Genomic DNA, 26648 nt, shown 5'->3' on the forward strand with positions numbered 1-26648 from the left:
TTTATTGACATCTGTATCCCCAAAAAGGAGCTTTTCCCTCGCTTACTGCCAGGACAGGAATAACTCTACCAATGTCAACACAGTCAAAAACCGTAGCATGTTTTTAATAGTGTGATGAAAGGAATTCCCCTCTAATTCCCCTCGAACTTCTGACAATACTTTTATTGCTGTTTGCGCATTTCTGTTCCGGTGACACCCGAAAGCCTTTTTTTTTTTGTACAGGTGAGACGGAGACAGGAGTTGGAAGGCCCAACTCCCCAGTAGGGTCACAGTCATAAATAAAAACCTGTGGAAAACTTTAACTCTTCCCCACTCTATCTATCTTACCTTCTGCCTTAGGTGTAATGCTAACTTATCTACTTCATTTATTTGTTAGAGGAAACATGCATTCATCAAAATATTCTGTGTATTTAATGGATGTAAATGTGCAATTGACTCTTATCTGCTTCCTTCTGCAAAAATGTCATCTATCAGCGCAGCCAAAAATGTAATTTCTCTTTGATGGTGGATGTGAGGTCAACAGAAGGGTAATAAAAAGTAGACATTAGTGTAGTTGTCTTTACCTGCAATCTATTCAGCTGAGATGAAGATTTTCCTGGAAGGCATAACGCTTGGGCCAGAAAGGCTTCCATGTCTGTCAGACTCAGACTTTCTACCTGATAAAAAAAAAAAAAAAAGAAACCATGAAAAAGAAAAACCAGCACTATTCAGTGTGTAGAAAAAAAAAAGAGCATCCTAAACAAATACTGCACCCTCTATAAACATATCTGCACCACTAAAACATGGATTTTGTACCTATAAAAAACAGAGACACTGCTGTGAGCCAAAACGAACACATTACAATTGCTGTTTGCTTTGTAAATAGGTGCCAGATAGACGTCCTGGTAATCACAATAAATTCATAGCTTGAGGGTACTTAAATTCTCACTGTGTGTTGGTTAGAGAATTTGAGATAAAGGAGACAAAAACCTACAGTCTTCATGTTGCAGCCAGAGGCTCCTGCTAATATGCCCACCACAGCCAGACAGTCTACTCACAGCTGCATTTGTTTGTCTTTTTCTGTATATTAAAGACATTGTTGTCAGGTAACATGATGAAAAAAGTTCAGACTTCTTTAAAGTGACACTAAACTCAGGAGTTACATTTTTAAAATGCATTCAACTACCTTAACTATTAACAAAAATGTATCTTATTTGTGTATCACTCGGTTGTAGATTCTCAAATCATCTCTGAATTGGTGCTGACACTGTCCTTCCTTCTGGAGGGTGGCTACTTTTGTACCCCATGGCCCCTGTGTGTGCTGTAAAGTAGCCACAGATCCAAGATCACTCCTGTGATTGACTACAATCTCACGTTTAGTTTACTAATTTGTAGTCCATCAAATAAGAGAGCTTGGAGAGGTGACTACTTTACAACACACAGGGACCATGGGGAACAAAAGTAGCCCACCCTCCAGAGGGAAGGACAGTGCCAGCACCAATTCAGAGATAATTTGAAGATGTACAGCTGAGTGATGCACAAATAAGATACATTTTTTGTCAGATTTAGTGCTGGATTTACACCCGAGTAATGCACAAATGTTTGTTGATAGGTAAGGTACTTGAATGCATTCTTAAGATTTAACTTTGGAGTTGAGAAGAAATTCTCTCACACGCTCTACTGTTTAAAATGAGGACAGCTACATGGCGAAGCTAATGCGTATCTATCCCCAAGAACAAAAATATAATACAGTATATTGCAGCTAGCTAGTCCTTAGATGTGGTGACAGCATTCATGTCTTTTTCAGGTTGTTTTTTCTCTATTTTCACCTGCTGATCATGGCAGTTACACGCTTCCTGTCCTAGGGTCACTCATTATACTGAATCTATGGAGGAGCAGTGTGGTCACACTGTGACAGGGCTACAAAACTCCCCCTCTCCACTTTTCCATAACATAAGGAAGGAGTTCTGTAGACCAGAGAGAACTGGGAACAGTAGAGGCAGAGAGAACAGAATGTTATCAGCTCACACGATTTCTGGCAGGATAAACAGGTTTTTTTTTTTTTACTTATCAACTAGATATAACAAAAGGGCTTAAAATAGTATATTTAACAGACCAAAAAGGTGTAAATGAGAGAAGTTCTTAGTTAAGGTTTATATATACTTTAGGAGGTATTTTTGCACTTATTAAACAGATATGACAAAACATTTTAAATAGTATATGTAAAGGAGAACTATGGGGGTATTTTCCCCCATAGTTCTCCTCAGGGTCAAGGGAGGACATAAACTAGCTACAGTTCGCGTTATACTGAGACTGCTGCAGCCGGGATGGATCCCGACATTACTGTCGAGATCCACGCGTCTGCGTGAGTGACAGCTGGCTCTGCCTATCTAGAGGCAGAGCCAGCTGTACCCTCCCCCTCCCCCTCCCCCGTCTGTTCCTCCAGTCAGCACTGGAGGATCGGAGCGGGGGGGGGGAATCCCTGCAGGGAGCCGTGAGTGACAGTCACGGCTCTCTGCAGGGACAGGATCGAGAAGTGAGCAAGCGACGGTATGTGTCCGCTCACTTCCCGATCTATTGAGCCGACGTGTGACAGTTTAATTGTTACACGTCGGCTCAAACTATGAGGCTGAGTGATTTTCATTCACCTCATAGTTCTCCTTTAAAGACCAAAAGGGAGCAAATAAGAGTTCATTGTTAGGATTTGCATACACTTCAATAGAGTTTAAATGCCTATTATCTTGTAACTGAGCTAAAACAACAATCTTCTACTGAAAAACATCCTCTGATATAGGAAGTCTGTTGGTTGAGTTTAACATATTTTTTTGCCCATTGGACCATCACTGTGCAGTACAGAGATGGGCATGATATAGACTCACTGCCCAAGCACACACAGCTCCACAAGCACAAATGATGGAACTTTGAATTACTTCAAAGTGTAAATAACAAATAAAAGACATTTTTTTTACTAGCTGTGTTAAGAAATTATCCAAAGTATATCACAGGATCTTTGACCATCTTTTTATATTAACAGTAATGATTCATTTAAAAAGAAAAACTACATGACAGAGTGATTATAAGCCCACAGTTGACAGATATCAGTTTTATGTGGAACTTCAGCCAAAACTTTTTTTTAGTTTTGGACAAATGTAAAAGGAGCATTGAACGAATTGGTATTTACAATGGTAGGCAGGGTAGCAGGTGATACTAAATCAAACGTGTGGCCAATGATGAGTGAACTATTCATATTTATCTTTATGAACATGCTCCTATGAGCCAGTGAACATTTGCTTTCATTGACGATAGAAACAATATATAAAATTACGTTGTCAACTCTAATTATTAAAGTGACACTAAACTTGAGAATTAAATCTTTAAAATGCATTCAAGCAATTCAAGCAAAAATGGAATTTATTTCTGTATCACTCAGCTGTAGATCCTCAAACCATCTCTGAATAAGTGCTGACACTGCCCTTACATCTCGAGGGTGGCTACCTTTGTTGTTCCCCATGGTCCTGGACAACCTTTGCAAATTGCTTTTGATTACATTTCTCATAATATAACAGAATGCCGTAGGACTTAGACTAGATTTTCTGCATTGCTAGGCGTCATGATAATAACAGCCTTGATTTCCCTGTCTCTTTGGGTAGACAACCTCACCTGGAGGTGGGAGTGCGGGGGTGTTTGTATGGACAGTGCAACTATTTAAAGTGACACCAAACTCAGGAGTAAAATCTTAAAAATGCATTTAAGTACCTTAACTATGAACAAAAATGTATCTTATTTGTGTATCACTCAGCTGGAGATCCTCATATAATTTCTGAATTGGTGCTGGCACTGTCTTTCCTTCTGGAGGGTGGCTAGTTTTGTTCCCCATGGTCCCTGTGTGTCCACTGCTCCAAGCTCACTCTCATGGTGAACTAAAATTTCATGTTTAGTTCACTAATTTGTATTGAAGTTCATCAATGGAGTGAGCTTGGAGGATTAGCTACTTTACAACACACACATGGACCATGGGGAACAAAAGCAGCCACCCTCCAGAAGAAAGGACAGTGTCAGCACCAATTCAGAGATGATAAATAAGCAGGGCTTGAAAAATCCGCTCGTCCACTTGTCTGTGACGAGAGGACGGCGGAGCCGGACGAGTAGCTTCCTGGCCGGCCATTGTAATTAAACGGCCGGCCGGGAGCTTTACATTCAAGCAATTGGGCGTCTCTAGAGACGCCCGACCGCTTGTATTAGCAGCAGCTGTCACTGCCGTTGCCGGTCCCAAGACCTGCTGTGCCCGATGCAGCCGGGACCGGCACGGCTCTGTGAAAGGAGATCAAAGGGAGTTCGGTACACAATTTCCCTCTGATCTCCTCTCCAGTCCCCGAATGCAGGACGTGATGTATGTTACATCACTTCCACATTCTGCTGTCACTGTCCAGCTTCAGAAGCTAATGAAGCAGATCTCTGCTTCATCAGCTTCTCTGGGGGTCCCTAGGTGACATTAGGGGTCTTGGAGAACCCTGATGTCTCCATAAAGAAAACGACGATTGTGCCTATTGTGCCGCACGTTACATATTACCGCGAACATCGGAGTGAAAGCAATAATTTTAGGGCCATTAATCACTGCTAACACTAAACTGATGAGCAGTAAAAGCGTTTAAAGTGTCACCTATGGACAATTTTCTGTGTGGTCGTTTTTTTGCAATTTTGCGGGCGCGTGCAATTTTAAGGCTTGAAATGTTTGGTGTCTATTTACCCGATGTGACCTCATCTTTTATATTTTACCAAAAATATGGATAAGAATAAATGTTTTTCAATATAACGTAGGGAAAACATTTTTGTTTTCGAAGTTTACGGTACTTTTTTCATTATATAGTAAAAAATAAACCCCCCAGTGGTGATTATATACCTCCAAAAAAAAAATCTGTGTCGCTAAAAAATGTTAACTTTAATTGCAAGGCTATAGTCCGGTAATGCTGACTGGTGACATTTTTGACTGACTGACTGGTGAGGCACCCTAAAATTTTTCAAGCCCTGTAAATAAGTTACATTTTTGTTAATAGTTAAGGCATGTGAATTAATTGTATTGATTTAACTCCTGAATTTAGTGTTATTTTAAAAGCAACTAGTGTAAGTTCCTAAAATTGAGCTGGTATCAGCCTCTTGCAATCCTCTGTACAGCAGGGAGAGTAAGGGGCAGGATAAAGGGCCAATCCATTGTACTACAGTGCTCATCTGCTAACAAGGTAAATGATGATAGAAGGAAAGCAGAGTCATAGAGAGATCATCTGAGATAGAGAAAGCTCCTCAGCCTACTGCTTCTCCTTCACTGTCAAATCACAGCTTGGGTGCAAGGACAAGACCTAGCTGTCCTACTTTGTTACAGTAGAGAAAATCAGGCACCCAGGTTGGCTAATCTGTCAGACAGAAAAGTGTACATTTTAGGATTGAATGGACAGAAATACAAATCCTTTGGCAGGTAACACATCTCACATATACAGGTGAAACTCGAATAATTAGAATATCGTGCAAAAGTTCCTTTATTTCACTAATGCAACTTAAAAGGTGAAACTAATATATGAGATAGACTCATTACATGCAAAGCAAGATAGTTCAAGCCGTGATTTGTCATAATTGTGATGATTAAATGCATTTAGCGGTATGCCTAAAATCCAGCTTTCAGGCAGATTGCTTACTTGGCTCCTGGGAATTCTCCAAGTCTGCAATCTACCAATCATACAATGCTAATAGTAACACAGACACTACATCAAATCCCCTGTGATTATTAGCAGGAAATGTAATCCTAATACCTGCACTGCAAGATAGATCAGTAGACAGCAGGTAGCAGCAAGGTGGGTCTCCAGGCCTCTAAGCTCCTCTGTCCATCTTTCTACATGGAAACATGCCATGCATGTATAGAAACGTCTTCTTTGAATGTCAGGATCTTCAGATAGCCAGAGGCTCCTGGCAGTTGGTGTTCCACCTACACATAAAGAGGAAAAGTTAATTTATTAGTATAGTCCATATTGGTACATAGATGCATTTTCAATGTTCACCTAGTTTCTATACCAAAATCAAGCCACGGGTACTCCTAGACATACTGGATTGCTCTCAAATTTCTCAACCATGATTAAACGCCTGTACCACTAGTTCTCTACCTTATAACAGAGGCTATATAATCTCTTTATTGGATCCTTTGTTCCACAATTTTTATAAACAAAAATTGTGCAAAAACATGCAAGACTTATGCAAGAGCTATGCTGGTCACACTTATTACAATCAGTTGAGCAATATTTTTTAGATATACCAAATATTATGCATGTATATGCAAGGGTCTACCTGATTGTCAGTAAACAAAATAAATGGTTTATGTAGACCTTCCAGATACATAGTTGTTGGTAACATTGTGCAGAGAGTCTTAGATGGATCAGTCACTGCTTAAGGCAATATTTTGCAATCTAATCACAATCAATTAGATAGACTGTATTTGAGTCCTTAAAACATAAATAGGCGTAGTCACTCTAGCATAAAAAATACAAACATATAGGTTTATTTTAGGTACACACCAGTCAAAGGACCCTTTCACGTGGATTTAAATCCGGTTACCTCCGATAGTCCTTGTTAATTATAATTCTTCTTCCTGCACTATCCACAGAAGCAGTGTTCCCAAACTTTTGTTTTTTTTAGTTATGAGCAGTGTGTGTATATTTTGACCATGTGCACTGCTCACCTAACACTACAACTCCCAATATGCACGGTGCCTGCCTACTCCAATGTGGATGCAGAGACCTTTAGGACCTGGAAATTAGAGGTGAGAGATCACCTGAAAGCGTAGAGTTGCAGTTTTGCTTGACCCAATGCTAACAACCCGCACTACTGTCTACTACCAAAACCCTACCAATTATTTTACACAAGTTTATTTTATCTTATAATAGATTCAGAATTAAGAAATCTATGTGATAATCATATTCATGCAGTTAATTCAGATCAACGCAATGAAAGGATAACAAAATTAGACTGTTAAAAATAGGAAAATAACACACGGCAATATGAAGGTCCCATGCATTAGTTTTGAGCTGACACTACTATTCCTTGAGCGTGCACAACGGAATCATTTAGCAGAGCCCTGTAGTTAGGAGGGAAGTAAAGGGTTCAATCACACTAGCCCTCACACCAAAATACTGAGTTTACTGTGCGTTGTTTAAGCATAGCGCATCACACTTTAACTTTATTGAGAGTGTACAAAGTGTATACTCTATTCAAGGTCTCCGCACAGCAGCGTGATGTGCTGCGCTGCAGTGACCTGTGCTGCCGTCTGCACATCCTGCCCATGCTGTGCAGCAATTTCACTTCTCCTTATAAAGCTGGCCATACACCTTCAACCATCGCACGACATTCGTTGTGCGATGGTTTTAAGGTCATTAAAATTTCGTTCGACCTGCCCATCTTGGACAGGCTCGTGCGCCTTTCGTCTTCCGAGCACGCTACCAACCCACCGGAAATCGTACGATTTTCGGCAGGTTTTCCAGCGTGTTAGGAAGACGAAAGTCGTGCAATCGTACAGTAGATGCGGTCGCACGCTGCCCATACACCTGCCGATTATCATACAATTGCGGGATCACCCGCGATTATCGTACGATAATCAGCAGGTGTATGGGCACATTTAGTCTCCACCCTCACCCTGTGACTAGACAGTGATGGGAGGAGCAGCATGCTAGTAAACCCATCTCTGTGTCACTCTGATTTCTCCTCCTATCATGGTTCTTGCACTGCAGCACACCTGTGTTGCTTCTCCTGACCTGTCTCTAAACTTTGCTGCATAGGCTATACAAAAGACTGCAACAGGCTGATACCATGTGAACACTTACGGTTTGCATGATGATTTAATGATGTATTATTGAATACAGAGTTGCATTATTTTTGTGCCCTTTATATCTCCCTGGGGTTCAGCTTTAAGAATTCATGTTCAATTGTGACCGCATCTTATTACCCTGAAATCAGCATGATTAAAACCAAAGGGCAAAACCTATCTTCCTTATCTCCCCCCTTTACGGCCAATTATTTTCTATAACATTTACATGGTTAAAAAAAGTCATTCTATGAAACCATTTGCTGCTGTTTTACTGACTAATGCCCTAATTTTACCTACAAATTATCATCTCTGTAGCTTGGCAGGTGCTGTCAAGCACTGACAGACAGGAGGGAAAGATATACAAACATTTCTATTGCATCTTAGACCAAAGTATGTCACCTTTGTCGAAGGCTTTCCTAACAATAGAACATCATACCTGCTAGCAAACTGACCCTACTTTTAAGACAGGTTAAATATAGGTGTTCATTCACGGGGCAGGCTCGGGCCGAACGTCTGCCCAGTGATAACTGTGAACTTGTGCAAGGCTCGTGCTTCTCAGGAATGCAAAGTACATTTCAGAAGGTACAAGGCTTTGTACTCACGGTGAATAAAACATATCACTCAGGAAAAGAAATGAAGCAGCATTGTTGACAATGACCCTAGGACAGTGGACGTCAAGCATTTATAAAAAAGAGATTTATTCCCAGACTATGCAAGCTGGTCACTTCCTGCCCTAGAAGACAATTTGTGCTAACAAATAAGACAGTTAATAGATACTAATAGAATGGTTTATACTTGTTTTGCTGTAGAGCTCATGCTGTCTAGTCCTTGCGGGGATCAAGCCTCAAGGTGAATCTTTGGTGGTCAACTTGCTTGACACTGGGGGCCTCCTGATATCGCCAAAGGGCACATAATATTCACTAAAAGCTATAGAAAGCTGTCAGAGACTGAAGGCTAGAAACAACTCAAAAGAATATATATTTACGTAACTGGGCTAAGTAAACTCTAAATAGGCCACTGCCTGCAGGGGTCCCGAGGGCCACAGAATAGGTACAAAAGGTCTGCATATGGCCCCCGGGCCACAGCTTGGTCACCAGAGATTAAAAAATAGAACTCCAGGAAATGTTTTTATTAACCCTTGCAGTGGGGCTATCCCCGCACAGCAAGGCTTAAGTGTTCATTTGTGTCTAGGTTTAAAAAAAAGTTATACTCACCTGAAGCTCCGAGCTGCCTTCTTCTTAAGGTGGCCATACACTTTACACAATCACAAGACTTTTGTCTTGCGAGGGTTGTAAAGTAATTTTAAAGGTCTCTACCCCTCCTCTGCAGCGGTCTAAGGTGCCGTAAATCATTTTGTCTATACACAGTGCATAGACGTGAGGACGCTGAGGAAGATTCCAATGCTGCAGGGAAGGGGAGGGAGGCTGGAGGGAGGGCTGTGACAGCTGGCCGGCTCGAAGCTCCGGGTGAGTATAAAAAGAGTATATCTTTAATATTTTAGCACCTAGACACAAACAAGCACTTAATTGCCCCACTGCAAAGGGTTAATACAAAAAAAAAATACCTGCAGTTCTTCTGTAAAGAGGTTCTTTATCTTTATCGTTAAAATGACAATAAAGACACATATAGAAATGTTTATTAATTGCAATCTACAAACAGATACTTCTAGATAATTGCAGGCTTTGTATTCTTTGCATACCTTATTTTTCTTTTCCTCCCTATTCTTCTCACAGTGCCTATTTTTACTAAGGGCAGATTAACCTATCTTCCTTTACTTCCTGGAACTCTGGCACATGGTATTCAAGCAGCAGAACTGGCAGTTGCATTCAGGTACCCGAACATTGGCTGACATTACTCCATCCATGATGCTTAGCGAGGATGGGGAAAATGAGCAGTTTTATTTCATTCAGCCTGGGGACAAGAAAAAACTAGAGGTGTATGGCCAGTTTTAAAGAAGAACTCTGGGCAGTAGAAAATGTAACCCTTGCAGTGTGTGGGGTAGCCCCACTGCAAGGGTTACATTTTCTACAGGCAAGTTTTTCTTTCTGGTATTTAAAGCTGAACTGCCAGTTGACTAGCATTCTAATGGCTTTAAAGATTAAAATAATAAAACATTTTCTATATACCATAAGTAACCTCCTCAGATGCACCTTCCGTGATGCCTTTTTTTATTTGCTCTTCTTAGAAAGACAGCTCCTGGTCAACATGTCCCAGTACACTTTGGGGCTTGCGTGTTGCCCAGGAGCTCTATATGCAGGGGTAATCAGTGGTGCTGAGAGAATGCACCTGCCATTGTTCAGCAGCAAAAACTATAGTATGTAATTCACATAGCATCAGTAATTACATTTATTTTATCTGAGATTTGCAGCACCAGCCTATTCAACGTCTTAAGCTTGCTAAGCAACAGCAGGGAGGAGACGTCAATTATCAGGCAAATGCATGGAAGTGCAGCTGGTCAGACCCATGCCTGACCTAACTGATGAAGGAACGTTAAGGGGGCGGCCTGGAGACTGGTCTTCGGAGCAGCTGGACAGAAGAGAAATACACAGATCTTTAATGTTAGCTTCACATTATACTGGACTGTTATAGCACCCAAAATAAGCCTTTATTACAAAAGCTGCAGCATTGTTAAGATGGCCCATTGGCACCCATTACTGTGTTGTGCCCAGAGATCAACTTTAATAAAAATGTATGAATAAACAAAACTTTTTTTTGTAGGTTTGAATAGCGTAAGGAAGGATTACAATGCCTGTCAAGTTTTTTTTTATTGCTCTCTGTGTTCCCTTTGGGGAGAATTACTGTCTATTTGCTGTAGTGACTATTGTCAGTGGGAGAGAAAATAATGAGAAAATCAAAAACTTTAGAGTTGTCACCAGAGCAGAAGATGAGGGGGAATCTAGCCATAGAGACAGATGTTCAGGAAACAAACATCTGAGAGGGAATTTCACTTTGGAGTGATTTCCTATCACTTCCTGTTGTGTCTTCTGGACAGGATGTGAATGGAGACCTCCCTAAGAGGATACAAACCGTAAAACAATCTATTGGTTAGATTCTCCCTCACTTTCAACTCAAAGCAACAGGTTCACTTAATGGCTGGCCTTCCCGCTGCTTATTCTCTCCTTTGGTTGGCCCACTGGAGCAAAGAGAAAAACCTTGTCTAAGCTTCAAATCAATCTACTTAGGTCTAACACAAGGCTACGTACCCTTCTCCACCACACTGCTAATCTTTGCTCTCTTGAACATCTAAGCTTGCTAAAGAATCTTCTGCATCCGACACACTTCAGGTAGTGTTGAATGCCTGGCTCCCTGCTGCAGGCTGTGGTTCCCTCTGCCTGTCTCTTCATCACTACTGTGTCCTGTAGAGGTCGTCGGATGGAACCACAAGGCACAGAGGGGGGACCAGGCATCAGAAACTCTGGAAAATGTTGAATGCTTAGCTCTTTAAAGGAGAACTATAGAGTAAGTGTTTTTCCCCATAGTTCTTCTAAGGGTCACGGGAGGACACAAACTAGCGTCCTCCCGTCACCCAAAGCTCAGTATACCATGAGCTACAGCTCGCGGTATACTGAGACCGACGCAGCGGGGACGGATCCTGACATTACTGACGAGATCCACCCAGCTGACGAGATCTAGAGGCAGAGCCAGCTGTACCCGCCCCCTCCCCCATCCGTTCCGCCAGTCAGCGCTGGAGGATCGGAGCGGGGAGGGGGGGGATCTCTGGAGGGAGCCGTGAGGGACAGTCACGGCTCTCTGCAGGGACAGTCTCATTGTCACACGTCGGCTCGAACTATGAGGTTGAGTGAAAATCACTCACCTCCTAGTTCTCCTTTAAGAGAGCAAAGATCAGAGGAGTGGGGAGCATGGCAGGTAAGTACTGATTCTTTTCTTTGCAGACAGGGCTTTTTTTTTCTTTAAATAGTGACAATGTCCTATTAAAATAAAACGTTTGACTACAAAAGACTTCATGGGGCTAAATGTTTAAAATGTTCAACCCAGCGTATAGCTGGAAAAATGCCATTTGCATGGCATTCCCTCCACTAGATTAGAATGTTTCTAGCCTCTATCTAGCACAGAAAAAGAATCAAGCATTCATTTTTCTATGGCTCATATTAGTTACTACCTTGTATTATCAAACACTTCTTGTGCACTAAACCTTGCACTGTTAAAAAACATGCAAAATACAAAAAAACATGATAAATGATCCTAGAGAGTCCTAATAATAGTATGTGCAAAAATGTACTTTGTACTAAAGCGAGGTTAGTATGTACTACCTCTCACTTCACAAAAATTAAATACTTCTTAAAAGCAGAAGGTCAACAATGCATGGTTAGAACAAGCCAAAGCACATTACAAAGAATGTAATTGTCAATGTTCAGTGATAAGGGTCAGTGCATATATTTTAAATTAAAGGAATGACAGTAACATTTAAACAGCGCAGCAATTCATCATGACTGAAGTGTGTCTCTTCTAAAAGTGTTTCTTCATTCCACAGTGACCCGCCATAGTACATTAGACAGATGTCAAGTTGAGCCTTGGAGCCATTAGAGATATACTAAGTGAATAAGTAGATCAACCAACAACAAGGATAAATGAATCCATAAAGTGTACTATTTGTGCATTGTTGAAATTCAACTATTGACGACCAGCCTTCCAAATGAAAGGATTATCTTGGTTTTTGTGCACATTTTTACATAATACTCAGTGTAATGTACAAACTCTTATACCTTTGAGGAGGTCAAAAAAGCAAAAAAGTACTACTTGGAAAACAAGCAAAGAACCTGTCTCTTTTCTTGCAACCCATGAAGGCAAAAACAAACAGTGAGTTTAAACAGAGAGGTATTTGTTTATTAGAGTGATTAAACACATACCGACCACTTACTTCTGTGCTACTTTCAGGGGATTAGGGTTATTGGTCGGAAAGCTAGACCAGGCAGTTCTCTTGACAATTTACATAATCAGACTTAACTCCTATGTGAAAAAGGAGGCTTTCCTCTGTGTAAAATCCTGCACAAAACATTTAGATATATTTGTAAGAACACATTTTATCCCAGATTACCATATTTCAGTTTTTGGTAGGAAAGCTAAAACACACGAGTGTTCCTTATATGTCTCGTGGACTCTGTTGGTGAGATATCTGCACTTGAGTTCCTCGGTATGCACATCTGTTGTAGCCCTCCTTATTGGCTGGATTTTGACATTCATTTTATTTTATGCAACAGAAGGTGCTAGAACACCCAAAGTTGGGTGGCAAAATCCAAAATTCCCAAGTGCACAGGAACACAGTCTGGAATTATAACATGGCGAACACTGCTGGAGAATCCATAACATATTAGAAGCGTTGGGCTGACACAGCCCACCAGTCTTGGCTTGTCAGGGAACCGGGGGTGCTGCTCCTTACCAGGATTGCCAGCGGTGGCGCAGGGCACTGGGTTCCCCTCCTGGCAGGACTCCTGGCGCCGGGGCCGCTAGTGCGGAATGTGCTGCGCTCGCGCGGTACACAGGCTGCACGGGGGTGCGTGCGTAACGCGCCTGCGCTACTTAGTGTTTTCAGGTGCTTAAGGTTGGGGGAGGTACCCAGCACACACCATCCGCCCAGTCAGCCCTGCTATTGGCTCCTGGTTAGTGAAGCCTCCTGGTCGCCTCGGCAACCAGGGGATGGTCCTTGGGTTCCCTGTGTATTTCAACCAGACAGACCCTTGGCTTATTGCTGAGTTATTCTACCTCTATGGTGTGATCGCCAGCTTCCTGTGTGTAAATCTGTTGCTTCCTGAACCCCCGTTATCGACCCTTCGGCTTGCCTCCTCGCTTCTGAACCTCGCTGCCTGCCTCGACCCAGACTTGGACTTGACTACGCTTTTGGATTTTCCCTCTGTACCTTTGTCCCTGCCAAGGGGTTTCACTCACGACCCAGCCGTACAACCCTGGCATGGCTCTTGGGTGGATAGACCAGTTAAATATCCTGCACTCCTAGAGATGTAAGCAAGGTATTTATCCAAAGTGAAAGGAAATGTGACAGGAAGGTTTTCCATAAAGTTTATGTCTAGCTAAAAAATGTTTTTTTTTACATTTTGGATGTACTGTGGAAAAATTAGAACCCTTGTTGGGTTTTTACCGCTATCCAAGGTTCCGTTAGAGAGATTTCCCGTCACTTAGTATTACAGTGACAACAGTTTCTGAGCCATTGAATTGAAGCAACTATGCAGATCAAAAAAAGTATTTATCTAAATACTTGTTCAGGGTCACGGACTCAAAGTACTGCAGTTAGGTCAGTGTGACTACCAGACAAATAGAATTAAAAAAAAAAAAGTAAATGTCAACTATAGCAGCCTCCATGCTTTTCTCATTAAAACTTCCTTTAACGTACAGTATATCTGAATGCAGCACACCCAAAGCACATAGCAATAAAGGAAACATCGATTCTGTACCCCAAGCACATTTGGTTTATTAAAATGAAGATGTTCAGAACCTTTTTTGGAAGTCTTTGCTGGCCGCAGAGCCTTCCATATGAGCATTACACATATTTTGGGGGGCAGTTTATGTCACATAGCAGGGGAAGTACATTCTCCATCTGGTGGCTGTCCCATGCCTGGTTGGAGACCGGTAGTTAACAAGGTTTACAGCTCATGTCTCTCATGGGGACAGAAGGTGAGTGACAGCAAGTAGCATGAGTGCCAATGGTGGTAATGACACTGTGACGGATAGAAGTCCAAAATCAGGATCAAGAGCTTGGTCAGGTGAAGCTGAGGTCAGGCCGAGCGGGCAGCGAGGTACCGAAACAGAAGACAGGAGCGAAGTCAAGGGAAGCCAAGGAGTCAAAACCAGCCGTGCAGCGAAGTACTAAAACAGGAGGCAGAGGCAAAGTCTTGGAAACAGGCTACGGTCAGGAGGCAGGCAGCAATCAGGGTCAGGGACATTAAAGCAAGTGATTCAAAGAAAATGGCAGGAACACATGGAACATGCTGAAGATCACCCAGCAACTAGGGATATGTCCGGCTCGTTTATATAGACCCACTTGTTAGAGCTTGTCTCATTGCGCGCGCAGGCACACAAGTGCATGTTTCCAGAATACACGGAAAATGGGACCATGTACATGCGCAGGAGCAGCCGTCCTTTTACAGTGGCGCTGTGCTCCAAGAGGGTGTTTCTCTCTGTAGTTTGACAGTGAGGCTCCTGTTGTGAGTTGGGGCAAAAAAGAAGAGCTGGGCAGGAGGCATGGCAATGAAACAGACCACAGAGATACAGTCACAACAAGCATTGGCACAGATCCTGTAACTCCAAAAAGGGTAGGCACTGATACACAAACTGACCTGCCAGCATGGATCTGCTTCTGTGCTTGGCCTGATCAGTTTGCAACAGCAAAGATAAGGGCCTGCAGGATCACCAGGTATCTCAATGCAATCTAGCACATAAAACTTAAACAGGCTATAAACACACACACACACACACACACATATAGGGAAGAACAATGTTAGGGGCAACATATGCTTAAGGGCTTGTTCACACCAAATGCAGACCAGATCTGCATGAGTTTCTGCACACGCAGTGCAGTGGGTTGTGCCACGTTTTTGATGCGTTCTGGGCCGTTTTTGGTTTTGATACATTCCAAGGCGTTTGCATGTGTTTTTGATGCGTTTGCATGCGCTCCAGAGCGTTCCAGGGCAGGTAAAATAGGGCTTGCTGCAGGTTTTTTTACATGCTCTGGAACTGAACGCTGCGGTGTGAACTAGAGCCCAAAATACCATTAGAATACATTGGACGCAGTTTTGATCCGGCCTGTAACTGCTCTGCTCCTGGAACGCGCTTGGTGTGAACAAGGCCTTAAAGATATTTTCCAGGCATTTGTTGTTGAAGGTGTTTTTCATCAAGGAAAAGATAATGCTGTTATTAGGATTGACTAAGGTCTGAAATGGATTATTTTACAGGGTATATAAATACATCAGGGATTGGATGAATTTACTAGTAGAAATCAAGGTGATGAAAGACCTTTACTATTCCTTGTGCATTAGCTAATGAAAACTTGGGCTTCTGCATGAACAAATACATTAATTTAGCGCGATGCCATATGACATCTTGAACAGTTCCCTCTTTTTCATGAAATGCCATGTAGAGACTTATGAGTAGCTGGTTGTTCATAAAAGGCTAAACTTGGACAGAACCATTTACATTATTGTGTTGTGGTAATACAGGTACTGCAACTCACTTTACATGAAATACTACATTCTTTTTTGTACTTTAGGCCGTTTGGGGGGGTTAAATAACACACATAAATGCACAGCATAGCAGCATGAATTGGCCCTAAATGTATTCAGAATGTACAGAATTACAAGAACTGGACCTCAAAAGTGATCCACCGGTCAGAGCTGACCACCCTGTTTCAGGATGAGGAGTTTAGATTAGTAACAAAATGGACAGAACCATTAAATGTCCCTGAATTGTACAGCATCACAATCAGCACATCAGCCTTATTTATTTATTTACACAGCTATGAATTGTAGATAATCATTTCTGACAACTAGCACCTCTTTATTTTGGGTTTTGGTTCTTAATGTCGGTAGATAGCAGTCAGTCCTCTGCACTAAAACAAAAATTTTAAAATGAGACACTCAGCAAAGGAAGATTTATAATGCTTACTAATCAGTCAGGCAGTGCCTCCAATCTTTGCTTTCTTAAATGGCTACACCAGTGGAAGAATCTTCAGCATCCAACACACTCTGGGGAATTGGATGCCTGTGTCCATGGCTGCCTGCTCTGGTTCCACCTGCCAGTTGCTGAATCACTACAGCCCTGCAGGGATATAGCAGTGATGTAGCATTCGGCAGGTGGACCTACAGTGTGAATGCATAAGAATCCGACACAACCGGAAGTGTGTCAAATGCTGAAGATTCTTCAGTCATTATAGGTCCCCAGAGATTGAAATCATTGTCTTATAGAATAACTCCTCTTTTGCAGTATGGCTTCTTTTTTTAAATTGTTTTTGCTCTGGAGTTATTTTAGCTCCTTTCTTATTAATCGTTTCTGACCCCTGTCCTTCCAACCTCCGTAATGGTCCTTTAAAGCCAAATTTAACTTTCAGTTTAAATCATCTAAATACCATCAAAAATTATGTGTAAAGTTTACAGTTTGTTTTCTTTAAAGAGTAGCCACGGCCTCAGTAGAAAAGCCTGGCAACTGCAATCATGCTCTACAGGGAAGCAGTGATCTCTTTGCAGAGGTCTGATCTACCAGGGCGGTGGCACTATATCTCATCGAGTTCATCCCTCCTTCATCTGTCCTTGCTGGTCTACACATACTGCTTTATGAAGCCATTTCTGGTTAAACGCATTGAGAAACCTGCGGTGCATCAACCATCTTGGTCTAACCTCAAGCTCATTGACTATGATATATCCCATTTGGGAATAATTATATAATTCTATATGGATGTTGACCAGCAATGTACTTTAACATTGGACTGTTTTTATTCTCTATTTTTTTTATGTAAATAAAAAGTTATCGATTTTAAACATACTGATGTGAAGGGTATAGTGTTTTGAAAGTCCCCTCTCAGTCTAGTGGCTGGGTGTAACAATATCCTTTGTTCTTGTCTGTGTAATTACATCTATCTAGGTGAGAAACTAAGGCCTTCCTCTGCTGAATGCCTCAGTGGTGTGTAATATTTGTTAAAGACGGCTGTTAACTTCAATATAATCTATTATAGCCTCTGATTTAGATTGAGTTACTAAGCGCATATGTACATGACAATGATTAAAAATAAGACTTTCATGTAGGGTTCCACATTAGAAAGTCATCTGCAATAAATGTAGAAGAAGAAGTTTAATAACTATAGTTGCTCAGTTTTTTTTAGCATTATTGCAGAAAATGTATTAGAATCCCAAACAACCTGAGAAAAAAAGGCAACTTTAAATTAAAGAACATTTTAGCTCCAGCAGTAGCAGCACAATAAGTTACCTGGAATGAGTAGAGGAACAGCTGGAACAAGATCTGGTGTTTGCAGCAGGTTTCCAGGGTAGACATACCACTCTTTAACAACAGGACTAGTAACCGGTGAGCCTAATAACAAACAACAACCAGAAAACAGTACATTTCAGACATTTTACATCTATTGCTTCAAAATAATATTTAACAAACATTTCTAATATACTACCCAAAGGAACATACGGTCACACATCCACCCTCCACAATAGGTTCCCTCTGACCTGTGCCACTAGGGTTTTAAGAGGGGGGCCCATGACCCACCCAACAAAGATGTAGTAATCCCCCGTTATTAATGTTCTTTTCTTACCACACACAGGAACAACACTCCTGCCTTATGGGGAAGTGAAACCCTGAGGGTCTGTTCACACCTGTCGTACTGTACAGCACAAATGAGCATGTTACCTAGAAATCCCATTAGTTCCTATGGGGCTAATTCACATCCATTTGCTAGTTTAGTGCATTTATGCAATTTGGACATGCAGGGGTATAGGCAGCTGAAATGAAATGCAAATGTTCAGATTTCCTGTGAAAGTCAAGCTTAACCCCAACCTCTCCCACTTTCTGAGCCTGCTTATAGGTCAGCAAGGCCACTCATTAAATAAAGGCCCCCTTCACATTTCTCCAGGCTGCTGCAGTGTGGGAGAACACACATTTAGATGCGTTGCATTAAGGCAGCCCTTTCATAGTGAATGCGCTGTCAATGCACAGCAACATCCCCAAAATAAGACATGACGCTTGTCATGTGCCTTGTGGTCCATTCAAATGGCAACAAAAAAAGAGTAATTTGAAAATGGTTTGCAAATTAAGTCACAAAAAAAGAATGAATAATTACTGGAGCAGAAACAACTCAAACTTTAATTTATGAGTGTTCTTTATAACTCGTTGTAGTAAAAATATGAATAAAGTGACATCACTGGAATGTTTCAACACTAAACTTCAATGAAAGAAAAAGAGAATTAAGTGAATTAATTAGCACAATGAAACATGTGGTGGCTTCCTAGAGAAGGACCAAACACATTTTATAGAACAAGAAACAGGACTTTATGTACTAAAAATGTCAAGCATTTATCCAGTGTTATGCTGGCCATGGACAAGGATAATAATCTACAAGCACACTGAGGATGCTTAATTTGTAGGAGTAGCTGAGCTAAGGCCTGGCTGGTACAAATGGGGCCTGTTTTCAATTTTAGGGACTGAAAAAGACAGACTATTATTTCTTCAAAGGAAAGTTGTCAACCTGACACAAGCAGGCAGTTGGCAGGCCTAAGCAGTGTCACATGTGGGAAGGGGGGATCTACACTGAGTGGCCAGATTTTTATGACCGCAGGATAAAAACGGTAAAAATGGCGAGCGCACAACTGATATGGAATGTATAAGAGGAAAGGATATGTTTAAAACAGATTTTAATATTACAACAATTTAAAAAAATGCGAAAACAGTATGGGGTGAGCAAGCTTCTTATTCAGGGGGAGGAGCCCTGTAGACATATGAGAAAAAGGAGGGTGGAAAGAAGCGCTACAACCCTGGGAATTTTCTGGGGTGGTAGGGATAGAAACTTTAAAAGCAATGTTTGACTGAAAACTCACTGTTTTGGAGGACAAGATGAGGTCTCGCAGTTGTGGAGTGAAGGCTGTATAGATCGCTCAGCAGTAAGTTTCGCCGATCCTTGTGGGTATAGTGAGCAGGCTACATCGTTAATAGGCAGTTTATAGATGTTCCTTGGTAGTTGTTGTGCCTGGGGGGTCCGTGGGGACAAGTGAATTCCGCTGGTAAACGTGGCACTCACCGCCAGGTGCAGTGAGAGTTCAGCTGGCCAGGCTGTCACTCGTCGGCTGAACGGGAGCAGGAATGCGGCTGTAGATCCGTAATGTGATAGATCTGCGATCGTGGAAATTTTTTTTGTGGGGGACTGATGTGAAGGTGATGGACACTGCGGTCCGTGGGATGAAAGGTTTGGCTAAGGTCATAATAATCTGGCCACTCAGTGTATATATCCTTGTTCAGATTTCAACTATAGTAAGGTCAAAATATGGAACAGGACCTTCAAGGGGGCTGAAAAAATAGGTGAGGCTCAAGTTCCTTAGTCTTCCAGAAGGCTATTACATGAGCGCATTTGAGCATCAAACTTTCCTGTAAGGCAGCAATGAGGCATGGTGACCAATACCTCCCGGAAGCATCCGAAGCAGGGGCCGAGATACTCTTTTTTTTTTTTTTGTAAAATTTTTATTTGTAAGGCTTTTTTTCACGTTCTTTGTGCTTGGGGGTGGGGAACTTCCAGTAAAGCAGACCTTCTATTTTCATACAAGGTCAGCTTTAACTAGGTATATTTGTAAAGTGATATTTAAGTAAAGTCAGTGTTTTCAGGACCTTCAGTGCTGAGACCACCACTCCTCATACATTAGAGAAGAATAAAAGGTTTACAACAATTGCTGGAAACATGACTGTTCTAAACTATAGAATGAAAATACCTCCGTATATGCCACTACCGGGTCTAACAAGAAAATAAATCTCAAGAGTAAGATCAACATATAGTGTAAGGAATTGACGGCTGTGTTAAACTGATGAAAGATAAGCGTTTTCCATGGGCGAAAGATTTATTTAACAATTCAACAGTTCTTTTGAAAACACTGTAAAAATGGTTTCCCATTTCTACAGACATAACAAGAAAACACTGATGTAAGTGCAAAGAAATGCACCTTTAAAAAAAAAAAAAAAAGACAATTATTTTAACAATTTCCCATGACTATCAGTAAGGTCCTCACAATGCATCCAACTAACTGTATTAATCTTGCAGGTCACTACTGGCTAGAAGAGATACTGAAAATAATACTAAGGCTTAGGGCTGTAACCAACGAATCGATAATAATTGATCATGATAATTGTTATTCTCATTCTCGTATATTCTCATTATCTAATTAGTTGGTGTGGATCCTCTAGTTCAGGGGTAGCCAAACTCCGGCCCTCCAGCTGCGATGGAACTACAAATCCCATGTGGCATTGCAAGATTCTCAAAGCTACAGACATGACTCCCAGAGAGAGATGCATCATGGGATTTGTAGTTTCACCACAGCCGGAGGGCCGGAGTTTGGCTACCCCTGCTCTAGTTCTCTCCTCTGAGCTGGGGGGCAGTGTTTCATCGGCACTGTGTCCCCTCCGATCCCCACTGCTCCCAGCAGCGAGGTGACCAGCGGTGAGGAGAGCTCCGTTAAACCCCCCTCTGCGCTTGTCCCTGCATCAGCTCTGCAGCTCTCTCCTCCCCACTGGGAATCGGTTGCATGCTGCGGTCTGTGTCACTTCCGATCCAGGCTGTTCTCCCTAACCTGTATCGGCAGAGGCAGTGGGGATCGGAGTGGACGCAGAGCTGATCCCGATGCCCGGAGGGGAAGAGAAAGCTGTCAGGAGGCCAAACGGGGCGGTGTGGGGAGGAGAGCTGCAGGACAATCAGGAAATATGGGAAATATTTGTTGATCGTTCCCTGTAATATCCAAACATTGTAGTGATCAGTACTACACTTGGACCTCTGCAGAGATACCACTGCTTCTCCTACAGAGAGCAAGGATTGTTCTCTCCAGCCTGCTGTCAGGGGACAGCCTCTACTCAGGCTGTAGCTGCTTGCTAAAGAAAAGGAACTGTAAGACTTTAAAAAATATATTGCTTCGATGCACCTGGAATGTACAGTATTTTACTCATTTAAACTGAAAGTTTAGTTGGGCTTTAAAGAGACATTGAATGCTGAATGGGCATAGTAACATTGTTTTTACAAAGGTAACCCACTGAGCCACTGATTCCCACCTAGCGTGCACTTTAACCCCTTCGTGACTGACGACGTACAGTGTACGTCGCCAGCATCGGGGCTGTTTAAACAGACTCCCGGTGACTTTTGCCGCCGGGAGTCTGTTTAAACTTGTAGAGCCGACTGTCGGCTTTACAACAGAAGCGATCCTGGCGACTTACCTGTCGCCAGATCGCTTCTGCGTCCCGAAGAAGGGAGCGCTAATATTGCGCAACATAAAAATTTGCAACTACCACCATTTTATTCTATAGGGTCTTGGCATTCAGAAAATATATAATGTTGGGGGGTTTTAAGTAATTTTCAGGCCGAAAATGTGGAATATAACATGGGTACAAAAAATTTAAAAAAGGCCTCAGTCATGAAGGGGTTAATAAGTAAAATGTGACTGTTTGTCCCTTTCTGAAATTGTAAGTAGAGTCAAAACGTTTTTGGTTTTGTTTTGGATAGAATAGGGAAGGGACCTATCGGGTTATTTTTGCTGTCTTTGTTCTGCTAGGGAGATCCCCCTTTATTTCCTTTCCTGACAGGAAGTGAGATGAATTCCCATCTTAGACAGTTGTCACCAGAACACGTTTTGCCTTTGCATACACTTTAATTATTTTTCCTCATGCATGACAGACACCTTCTTGGCACTGATTGGCCATGCTTTTCAATGTAATATCCCTCGCCAAAGAATTGAATACATAACATTTTAGTGCTGCTACTTCCAAGTTGCATAACAAGGAGTCCACTTTAAAAGCTTACCGTTGCCTGTGCCAAGAAGAACTGCATAAATATGCTGACGAGCAGTTTTAAAAATCAGAGCTTGTGCAGGTATTTGGGGGTCATCCTCATCTTCAATAGTATTACTGCAATCACTCTCACCAATGCACAGTACATTGCAGATCATGGTATTCTCTCCTTTGTAGTGTCCTTCTAAAGCAATCTACAGTAACAAAAAGAAAAATGTTATACCAGGAAATATATATGTCGCTGTGAAAAAAACCCCCAGACTTTTCAGCTACTCAAACAAACCAATCTTACATAGTTACATAGTATTTGGGGTTGAATAAAGACATACGTCCATCAAGTCCAACCCATATAGGTCCACGCATCATCTCATTCTTAGGGATACTGGTATCCCTGGATATTACGGTCCCTCAAGAAATTGTCCAAACGTTTCTTGAACAAATCTACACTCTTAGCTGAAATCACTGCCGATGGCAGCGAGTTCCCGACCTTAACCGATCTTACTGTAAAGAACCCCCTTCGCCCCTTGTGCTGGAATTTTTTCTCCACCAACTTTAGGTGGTGGCCTCTATTCTTTGTAATGGAGTTAATCTCAAACAGTTTGTTGCCAATGTTGCTGTCACCATTGAACATCTTGTACATGAAAATCATATCCCCCCCTTAATTTTCTTAATTCCAGCGTAAACGTGTTTAAGGACGACCATAGCTCTGGTCGTTTATCTTAGATAAAATGCATTCATAGCACATAACAACTAATTTTTTCATTATTTGTACATAACCGTATGCATCACCTAGTAGCCAAGTGTATTTACATTTTACAATTGTGTTTAAGGCCTGGTTCACACCTGGGCGTTAAACTGCGCGTTCCTACTCTCTGTAAAACGCTCAACATGTGAAAACCAATGATTGCCTATGGGCATGGTTCCCACCTGGGCGTTTTACAGCGCGTAGGAACGCGCTGCAAAACGCACTACGCCCAAAGAAGTACAGGAGCTTCTTTGGGGCGTATTTGCCGCGTGTATCCATTGGGATACAGCCAGGTAGCCTCAGAAACGCGCGTCCATTGGGATACAGCCAGGTAACGACAAACGCGCATATTCGATACGCCTAGGTGTGAGCCCAGCCTTACTTTTGGATAAAGTAGGGAACATTTACATTTCCATCAGGCTTTCATTTCTGTTTTTGCCCCCACTGGGGACATTTTCGCACACTCCTTGTCCCTGTGACAACTGTATACGAAACTGGGGGTGCAGTTTATCACAAGGACACGCAATAAAAAGTTCTTACTCTTCCACACTTTATTAAAAATGTGTGTAAATCCTTGTTGAATAGAGTTCCCATCACATCCTGCTCTGACAGGAATGAGAGGAATTTTCCTAATAGGGACACAGATTATTATTATTATACAGGATTTATATAGCGCTAACAGTTTGCGCAGCGCTTTACAACATAGGGAAGACATTATACTTACAATACAATTCAAGACACAATGGTAAGGAGGGCCCTGCCCGTGAGGGCTTACAATCTAAGAGTGCAATCAAAAGCTTACAGGAGCTCTAACCCTTTCCCTTTCTATAATAATAATAATTTAAAAAAAAGTGAAGTGGCTGGAGTCAGGCGTTGGGATGCAGTGCATCCATTTTGGAAAAAACTGGATCAGTCTATTAATACAACATTTGCCAGAACTCTGGGGGTCACATTATTTCCTACCCATTCCTATACCCCCCCACCTCCCTATTGGCCACAAATCATCACTGGTGGACTCTCTGACCTAGAGGGAAGTGATGGGAGCGGTGGATTACTATGAGACCACAAGAATCCTGGTTCATGTTTGAGTTGCATGGTAGGCACCTGGATCTGCCTGCTTTATTATCGAACAGTTTACATGCTCGGAAATGCCCCTAGATTTACATTTGAGTAGAACTGAAGTTTTTTTTTCTTTTTTCATTACAGGTATGTACAATTTTGAGAGCGGCTTGGAACCTATCTCCCTCACTTTTCACTGACATTATTTACTGGGTTTCAGTTTACACCAGCTTCTATTTAGAACCATTCCTTGTTTTGAGGGAGGCCTGGAACCAAACTCCTTCACTTCCCATTGACATACATTATATATTTGGTTTCAATTTACAACACTCCCAGAAAAGGGTGCTATTTTGAATCAATGCAAATTGAACCGTTGTAAACCGAGGGCCACCTGTATATAGTGCCATCAATTTACACAGCACTATACACACTATTCATTTACATCAGTCCCTGCCCTCAAGGAGCTTACAATCCAAGGTCCCTATCCCATATGTTTGCATACTAGGGACAATTTAGACAGGAGCCAAATAACCTACCAGCATGTTTTTAATGTGTGAGAAGAAACCAGCATACCCAGAGGACACCTGCAAAAGCACAGGGAGAACAGGTAGTGTCCTAGCTGAACCTGGCTTCAAACCAAGGACCACTGTGCTGAAAGGCAGAAGTGCTAACCACTCAATAAGAAAAAGCGCATATGTTCCACCATAGCCCACCAGCTCCCAATAGGAAAGGACTATGTCCAGACCTGAAGAGGTCAAGGCAGTGAGGAGCTACAAATATCTGATCTGGAGGTCTGCATTTATTATTATTATTATACAGGACTTATATAGCGCCAACAGTTTGCACAGCGCTTTACAATATAAGGAAGACATTACAATACAATTCAAGACAGGATGCTAAGGAGGGCCCTGCCCGTGAGAGTTTACAATCTAAAAGGGAGGTGGAAGTGACATGAGGAGGTAGCTGTGTGGGGATGAATTGTGTGAGAAATTGATATTTCAGTGGTTAGGTTACATATGTAATTGTAATGAGAAACACATGGGGGGCCTTTTTAAGGTATAACTTCACTTATACTTTAATCCTATGCACTTATGAACAAATGTGTTTTTCTGTGCAGGGAGCAACATGTTTGCATCAATAATAAACAACAGTATATGTGTATCTAATAGTAAATGTGATAACTGTCTACCCTGTCAGCAAAATGTCTGCATTAATAGCCTGTATGCTATAATACCTTATAATGAGCTTATTTCATGAAAAGTAGCCTCCTGGGGGTGACAGGACTTTTGCTCCTGACAGTTTCAGAAAGCCGTCTTCTTTGCCAATTATAAAGTGATAGGTATGACATATTTTAAAAACACCTACGTTCATCGTGACAGATCAGTGGAACAAAATACTTCATATGCTTCCTAAATAGCCCGAGGCTCTTCTCATTTCTCAATTTATTTGAATTAGGACTGTTCTCCATAACTGCCAATATATTTTCACCATTTTCTGGGAGATGGAGAGCTGTTGAATGTATTCATTGTTTACTGAGTAAAATGGACAATTTCAACCTTAAGATTAGTGTGCATTAGGTTTGAACACTCAAGGCTTCCCTTGTAGTTGCACAGGGGAATGAGAGAGAACCTGTCAAAAAAAGGTGAGAAATGGAAATGATATTTTGGAAATGGAGTGATGTTATTTTGGAAATGACAACAAAGACACCTTTAGAAATGCTTAGTAATGGCAATTTACAAACAGATATTTATAAATAATTGCTGGCTTTGTATTCTTTGCATACTTTGTTTTTCTTTTCCTCCCTATTCTTCTCACAGTGGCCATTTTCACTAAGGGCAGATGAATCCATCTCCCTTTACTTCCCGGAACTCTGGGTCTGATGCTTGGAATATCACCTCAGGGGGCAAAAATGCCTTTATCCTGAGAGCTCGCCAGATTTTACATACTTGTTCCAGGTTAGTATTCCAAAAAGTATTAAAGCTGGTGGGTCAGCACGATAGTCAGTCAACCAGCATTTTCATAGGATGGTCAGCAAAGGTAGCCACTGTATTTCTATGAAGATAGGTTTACCTTAAAATGACTCTAAATACAGTATGTAAATGCTAAAATGCATTCAAGTACTTTAACTATTAACAATACTGGACCTTATTAGTGTATCACTCGGCTGTAGATCCTCAAATCATCTCTGAATTGGTGCCGACACTGTCCTTCCTTCTGGAGGGTGGCTACTTTCCTTCCCCATGGTCCCCGTGGGTGTTGTGTCGTAGCCACTGCTCCAAGCTCGCTCTTGTGATAGACCATAATTTCGATAAAAATTATGGTGACGAGTTTTGGATCGGTGGCTACTTTACAGCACACACAGGGACCACGGGGAACAAAAGTAGCCACCCTCCAGAAGGAAGGACAGTGTCAGCACAAATTCCAGTTTAATTTAAAAAAAATCCACTGCCCTGCAGGAGTGAGAATAAAAAATAAAAAAAGCAGCTCCCAGGTTTAAGACCCATGGAAATATAACGGTGTATATAT

The 26648-nt window shown here is 41.8% G+C and overlaps 1 protein-coding gene across 1 annotated transcript in view; it reads right to left on the reverse strand.

Moving 5' to 3' along the window:
• The window catches only part of FAM120B (family with sequence similarity 120B), a 111960-nt gene that overhangs the window by 74667 nt on the left and 10645 nt on the right, over positions 1 to 26648 (reverse strand). Inside the window, exons 2-5 of the mRNA XM_018557049.1 lie at positions 22332 to 22512; positions 17768 to 17869; positions 5781 to 5953; positions 564 to 656 (exon numbers count right to left, since the gene is read on the reverse strand). Of these exons, the coding sequence (XP_018412551.1) occupies positions 564 to 656; positions 5781 to 5953; positions 17768 to 17869; positions 22332 to 22512 (549 nt within the window). The remainder of the gene's footprint in view (positions 1 to 563; positions 657 to 5780; positions 5954 to 17767; positions 17870 to 22331; positions 22513 to 26648) is intronic.

This window comes from Nanorana parkeri, unplaced genomic scaffold (genome assembly GCF_000935625.1).
Source record: "Nanorana parkeri isolate BGI_ZX_2015 unplaced genomic scaffold, ASM93562v1 scaffold264, whole genome shotgun sequence".
Classification (NCBI taxonomy): domain Eukaryota; kingdom Metazoa; phylum Chordata; class Amphibia; order Anura; family Dicroglossidae; genus Nanorana; species Nanorana parkeri.